Genomic DNA, 6,772 nt, shown 5'->3' on the forward strand with positions numbered 1-6,772 from the left:
TTTCAGCTTCAACTTGCGAGTGTTTCTTTGTAGAAGGTGCCACTTGTGTTAAACCACATTCAGCCATTTCTGTCACCAGTTTAGAGGCCAGGTCTGTGAATGGTACCACTATAGGATGTTCAATCAGTCCTTCCCTAATGTATGCAAAAACTTTGGAGAGTGCCATTCTTTCTGCTGCTTCATAATGACATTCTGCTTGGTCCAAATTAAGTTCACCTTTGTCTATGTCTGTACTTGGATCCTTTGTATACACCCTGTAGCAGGATCTGTGATAATGACCTTCAGCTGCTACTAGTTCATGGCTGACTATGGCTAGCATTCTGTTGTCACCTTTCCTGACAGCTGCCCTCCTGATTGTATCATCAGCTCTCAACTCTCTGCATTTTGTCAGGCTCTCTTTTGTCCTTTGACCTTTCAAATACTTGCTACATTTGTCTCTTCTGTGAGAGATTTTTCTGCAGAACTTTCTTTTGCAAGGATGCTGTCAAGCAGTTTCTTCATAGTGAAGATGCTATGACATTTCCTGTGATACAATACTGATGGTATGCTACCTTCAGGTAGGTCTTTAGCAAGATCAAGGATGGGGCTGTAGCCTCTTATTTTAGCTGCTCTGAGTAATGTGTTCCATGAATCTATATTCGTAGGTGTCACAAGGTTAGAGTCATCATCCGAACAGTGTATTAAACAATCTGGCTTCTGTTCTGCCATAATTCTCTATTCTCTGATGTACATTGCTCTGAAAATAACAGAAATACAGGTATATCAAGAACATGGAACATTTAAATATGTGGTACTAAAAATAGCATCAGGACTAGCTGTTTCCAATTTGTATAAATGCTAGTTTGTGCAACAAAGTAGAGAAGTAATGTGGTTTTGAAATCCCATGAAATTTCAGCCTTCCTGCACTCTCTGCATCTTCACACACTCATCAGTCTTTTTTAATTACTCACGAAGTTGTTGTTGTAGAAAATGGGTATCAAATGAAAGAGTGGACTTTCTGCTTCACAGTGACGCTAGTACCTTGATTGTAGAACAAAGATGGTCAGAGTAATCTTCATTTGAAAATGCATACAATTAAACAAGTTAAACAATATTTCTTCACTCATTTTTACACTGAGTCATAGCTGAATATGGTGCAAAGTGCTTGTAGCCTCCAAGGCTATATAACACATATCGAAATAAACAGCAAGACTCAACTTTTTTCGATGATACTATTGGCTTATCTGTACAATGAAGTATGGTGGATTAATCTGGTTTTGAAACTAGCTCCAGTTGTTGCATATTTCATATTTCATATACTGTTCATACATATTTTTGTCAATTTGCTAGGTCATGGATTGTCCCACCACCATGGTTCTGATATCATCAGATTATAGAGAGTCTTGGCTATCCATATCTGAAAAGGTATCCCCACTAATATCAATATGTTTTGAGACAGATATACAAATATAACAATTTAATAGATGCAAACAATGTTTTCTTTAATATGAAGGCTAATATAAAACGTATACAACAAATATGTCAAATTGTGGCAGATATGGATAGCCCTGACTGTCCTTAAAAAATCAACATATAGCATGTATGGCTACCTCTTACAATAGACTTCATAGAAACCTGCTGTGCAGATACTGTAGGATGATAATGACAAAAATAATGATTGTCCAAAAAGATTAATAAAGCTACTCATTTGAAATGGTTATCATGTTTCAAAGTACTTATATGGACTCTACAAACAAACTGGTACCAAAGGGATTTTGCCACTTTACGTAGTACCAAATTCTGGCTTGGCCCATGGACTATAAATAACTATTCCAAGGCTTCAAAAACGCTACAATATAGAATCTAAGACACTGAACCATAACTGAAACAAAACACAGGAAAATTGATATGTTAAAGTTTCCGGTAACATTTTCCTTTTCTGCTTCAGGTTTCCAAGCTCCCAAACGGTCTGGTGATAGCATCACTGGAGAACTACTCCCCCTTGTCCAGCGTGGGTGTGTTCGTGAAAGCTGGGAGTCGCTACGAGACACCGGACAACCAAGGTGTCTCTCATGTGCTCCGACTAGCAGCAAACCTGGTAATATGTGAATGATGTGAATGTATAATGCTTTCAGGGAAAACAAATTCTGTAATAGCTAAATTAATTACAGTTATGATTGTCTTCATTTAGCTTTATGTGTACTCACACTGACGTACTATAGCGAAGATGCTATCTGGTAAACTAGAGCAAGTGATCGCATTTCAGTTATGACCATGAATTTAAGAACACAGATTTAATATACTGCAGTTTTTCAAAGCAGTATCTCAGTCCTCATTAGTTTACATTCAGTTCACATGCAAATGTTTAATTCAGATGTTTTTCTTCTGTTGTAGACCACTAAGGGGGCGTCTGCCTTCAAGATCTGTCGCGGTGTAGAAGCACTCGGGGGTAGCTTGAGGTCAGTGAGGCTTCTCTCTGCACATGCACACAATGACAGACTGCTATAAATAAACAGGAGAACAGCAGTGTAACCACAGCCCACCACACTGAACCAGCTGCCTTCTTGTTTACCTGCAGTGTGACATCATCAAGAGAGACCATGGTCTATGCTGCAGATTGTTTGAGAGATCACCTGTGAGTGCTCTTATAGTTGTGTCAAGCCTGTGATGTTATTTCTACTTACTCCAGTGTTTTATGTGCATTTTATTAACTAAGGCCACGCCTCAGTATGTCTTCCCACTCCTATGTCCAGCGAATCATTACTGGAGTTTTTGGTCAACATCATCACAGCTCAGGAGTTCAGGCTGTGGGAGCTAAATGAACTCACATCCAGGGTGAGGACTGACAAGGCTCTGGCTCAGCAGTGTCCCCAGATAGGTTTGTATCAAGAGCATGTCTGGACCTGTTTGACAAGTTTGTAGCTGCAGAACAGGCTGTCGATCTCAGTGGGATCAACGCATTACATTATTTGATTTGATGTTTGTATTGTCAGTAAAACTTGATGGAGGTTAAAATTTATGAAGCATGTTTTTCAGTTGAGTTGCTTGGATCTACCCTTGGTGTCCAGTTCTCCTTAGTTACAATTTAGGTTTTTTTTCAATTTGTCCTTCAGGTATCATTGAGAAATTGCATGAAGCAGCGTACAAAACTGCCCTGTCAAACTCTCTGTACTGCCCTGACTACATGGTCGGTCACATCTCCCCTAAACAGGTATGCATATTTGTTTAGCTGTTTTTCTCTACATAGAAAAATAATTTATTGTGCATTCTTGGACGGAAGTGAGCTACAGTTAGCAAGTTAGTTAGCAAGATGTGTGAATATCAGGACTAGTATTTGTTAGACTACACATCGCTCTTACACACCTCCTCCTCCTCCCTCTGTAGCTGCAGTCGTTTGTTCAAGACAATTTCACCGCTGGCAGAATGGCTCTTATAGGACTAGGTGAGTGTCTACTAGTGCTATCTATTCTGACTGCATTGGTTCATTGCAGCTGCTCTTCTTTCTCTTTAGGTTGTGTCTATCAAGGATCCAGGTTACTAAGGGTTAGTTGGCTCTGTGATGTCATAACAGTCTCGTTGAAGTAAAAACTCTGTGTGTGTGTTTACACTGAACTGAACTGTTAAATTTGGCTTCAAAGGCCAGTTAGGATTTTGCCTGCAAGCAATTGTTATAAGGGTTGGCCTCACTAATGACACATCATGCTATTATGGAAGTTTTTGTGTTGGAATAATGTGGTGAAGGTACTCTGTGTTCCACTTTAGGTGTACATTAATGCTAGTATTATATGATTTATGTATCCAGGGGTGACGCACTCTGTGCTGAGGCAGCTGGGTGAGGGATTCCTGAGCGTCTGCAGCGGAGCTGGAGCACCTGTGGTTAAATCTGTGTACCGTGGATGTAAAAACTTGTGTTCAATAGCTGCATTAACACACTTCAAAGATTCACCACTGTTGATGTTGTCATGACAGTGTTGTGTTATGTGTTTAGGTGAGATACGAGTGCAGAACAATGACGACCTGGTACATACGCTGATTGCCAGCGAGGGTGGTGTGGCAGGTAGTGCAGAGGCCAGTGCGTTCACTGTGCTGCAAAGGGTCCTGGGAGCTGGGCCACATGTAAAGAGGGGCTCAAACATCACTAGCAAACTGACCCAGGGTATTGCCAAAGCTACCACACAGCCATTTGATGTGAGTTAAAAAAAGAGAATGAACTATAAATTCATTTAACTGTTGTGTTTTTTACTCTGTTTTACTGAATAGCATTAGAGAGTGCAGCCTCTTAATGTCAGATGACTGCTGGTTGTCTTTCAGGCCACAGCCTTCAATGCCTCATATTCTGACTCTGGACTGTTTGGCATCTATACTATTGCACAAGCTGACACTGCAAGAGAGGTGACTGCCAAACTCCTTTCAAGACAAATGTAACCTCATTTAAAATTAGTAAAGGTGCCAGAATCACTGAATTTGGTCTTGTTGCCATCCTCTGTGCAGGTGATCAAAGCTGCCATTGCCCAAGTGAAAAGTGTAGCAGAGGGAAATGTGTCAGAGGCTGACATCACCAGAGCAAAGTGAGTTCAACGGGAAGAAGGCATTTCATAGCAGATGTAGTTGTTACAGGTGCAGTTCTCACCGAGCTGCTGTGCTGGGAGACAGTTCAGAAGAATCTGTTGTGCTTGGCATCTGCATAGGAACCAGGTGAAAGCAGAGTATCTGATGTCAATAGAGACCTCTGAGGGCCTGTTGGAGGAGATTGGTGCTCAGGCTCTGACCACTACAGCGTACCAGCTCCCTGAAACAGTTCTCCAGACTATAGAAAATATCACTCAAGATGATCTGGTCAAGGTGAGTCTCTTCACTGTGGAGGTGGTGTTGGGACATTCATTCATTTTGTGTTTCCTCCAATATACATCTTTTATTCAACTTTAATCCATGTTGTATGAAATGCAGGAAGCCTTTGCTTGAAGACAAACATTAATATATGCATGCACTTGAATTTTTTGCTTTTATACTTGTGTACTTGTAGCAAATAGAACTGTGTTGTTTCAGTTGTGATGAATAAATAGGGCTGCAAATAACTATTAATTTTAGTGTTGCTTTAGTGCTTATAAAAAATGACTAAACAGTGAATTAAAGACTTCAAATGTGTCCTTTCCTTAAAGGCTGCAAAAATATTTGTGGACGGCAAGAAGACCATGGTTGCTAGCGGACCACTTGTTAATACACCATTTGTGGATGAAGTATGAAATAAAGAACAAGAACCACTGACTTGGCCAATCTGTACCTGGCTGCTTCAAAAAGAAAGAGGACCTCAAAGCCACGGCCTCCTGCAACCATTCATTTGATGTCACCAGTCATTTGTAATGTCAGCACCAACAAGGAGTCAGAAAATCATAAATGAAATGTTTGTTGTTTTTTTTTGCAAATTGTATATCTCTGTAAATTAAAGAAATGACAGCAACAACAGCTGGTTGTTGTTTTAATGTGTATCTTGGAGTAAATCCAGAGTTTTAGTGTTGTGTCAGAGGTGTTAGGGTATAAAGGCTAATGAGCCAGCAAGCATTTTTAGTAACCAAATATATTGTTCCATTCCTTTACCGATAGGGGGACCCCTAACACAAACGCAAGCATTGACAGTTGCCTTAAATCCTAAATGCGCATGCATCCATGTTTTAGCTTGTGCAATAAGTAGGTGTAGATATAACTGTGGTAGAATAAATATTAAGTGATATTTTGAGTAAAACTAGTGTGAGGCGTGTTATTTTGAAAAGACTAATAAAAGGATATTTCACAGTGTGAAATTTATTATGCATTAACGTATCAAAATTAGCATGTGCACATGGATCTTCACTGTTTAGGATAAACAGAAAAGACTGTCCTTAACTGGTCGGTACACAATATTTGTATGAAAAGGTACTACTATCTAATTGGTCAAAAACTGTTGGGGAGAAGCTGTGGTTTAGACTTAACTCTCCCGTTATTAGTCCTTCAATCTGTCTGTCCTCCCAACGTCCTTTCTGCTCCAATCATCGTAGACAGCGCCCTAGGAAGGAGAGGAATACTTATACTGCCTTAATTTCTACATACAACTCACTTCTTCCTTTATTTCCAACTAACTGCTCCATATTAGGCATTACTTTCTGTTTCACTAATTAAAACTCTTCTGCCTGTGTGTGTGGGGGTGCATAATGTTCCTACCTTTGAAGCTTTCTCCCCCACTAGCCTCCAGATCTAATCTCTGTTTAACTAACCTTGGAGTCCCAGTGAACTGTAACTCCCCTGGCTCCACTAGCCCGATGGTGATAATAAATTCACTGTGGACTCCCTTAGCCGGAGCTGTAAATCTAATGAGATTCAGTAATTTAGTGGACAAGACACTATAATGTTGAACAGCGCTTCAGTGACTAACACAGTAAATATTAACCAGTGGTTCAGTGAACAAATAGGAAGCTATGTAACTATGTAAATATAACTGTGACATATACTGTAAGTATGTAAACTTATGTGTGCTATAAAGTAAAACCATTCATGTGTGTAAAATAAAAATCACCCTAACACTAGCTAGACCACTATGTAAATATAGTCCATTACAAGCACCAAGAGTGCAGATTCCAAATGTTGCTGAAGTTGTTGAACAAAGATATCATCTAAATATACATAAAGTATCAAAACAAATGCTCCTTTATATATATTTGAACATTATAATCTTGGATTATCAGTGTAATGGTTGTGAGATGGCTGAATCACAGGTCGGACACACAGGGCTTCAGGGTTTGAAGTTTATTCTATGAAAGGA

The 6,772-nt window shown here is 39.7% G+C and overlaps 1 protein-coding gene across 1 annotated transcript in view; it reads left to right on the top strand.

Annotated features, from left to right (window-relative positions):
* uqcrc2a (ubiquinol-cytochrome c reductase core protein 2a) overlaps positions 1 to 5,721 on the top strand; it is a 12,003-nt gene extending 6,282 nt beyond the window's left edge. The window contains exons 3-14 of the mRNA XM_020619865.1: positions 1,928 to 2,077; positions 2,374 to 2,438; positions 2,558 to 2,614; positions 2,733 to 2,857; positions 3,093 to 3,190; positions 3,364 to 3,421; positions 3,782 to 3,877; positions 3,968 to 4,167; positions 4,291 to 4,371; positions 4,471 to 4,547; positions 4,668 to 4,821; positions 5,139 to 5,721. Of these exons, the coding sequence (XP_020475521.1) occupies positions 1,928 to 2,077; positions 2,374 to 2,438; positions 2,558 to 2,614; positions 2,733 to 2,857; positions 3,093 to 3,190; positions 3,364 to 3,421; positions 3,782 to 3,877; positions 3,968 to 4,167; positions 4,291 to 4,371; positions 4,471 to 4,547; positions 4,668 to 4,821; positions 5,139 to 5,222 (1,245 nt within the window). The 3' untranslated portion in view covers positions 5,223 to 5,721. The remainder of the gene's footprint in view (positions 1 to 1,927; positions 2,078 to 2,373; positions 2,439 to 2,557; positions 2,615 to 2,732; positions 2,858 to 3,092; positions 3,191 to 3,363; positions 3,422 to 3,781; positions 3,878 to 3,967; positions 4,168 to 4,290; positions 4,372 to 4,470; positions 4,548 to 4,667; positions 4,822 to 5,138) is intronic.
* The last annotated feature ends 1,051 nt before the right edge of the window (positions 5,722 to 6,772 follow it).

This window comes from Monopterus albus, unplaced genomic scaffold (genome assembly GCF_001952655.1).
Source record: "Monopterus albus unplaced genomic scaffold, M_albus_1.0 scaffold227.1, whole genome shotgun sequence".
Lineage (NCBI taxonomy): Eukaryota > Metazoa > Chordata > Actinopteri > Synbranchiformes > Synbranchidae > Monopterus > Monopterus albus.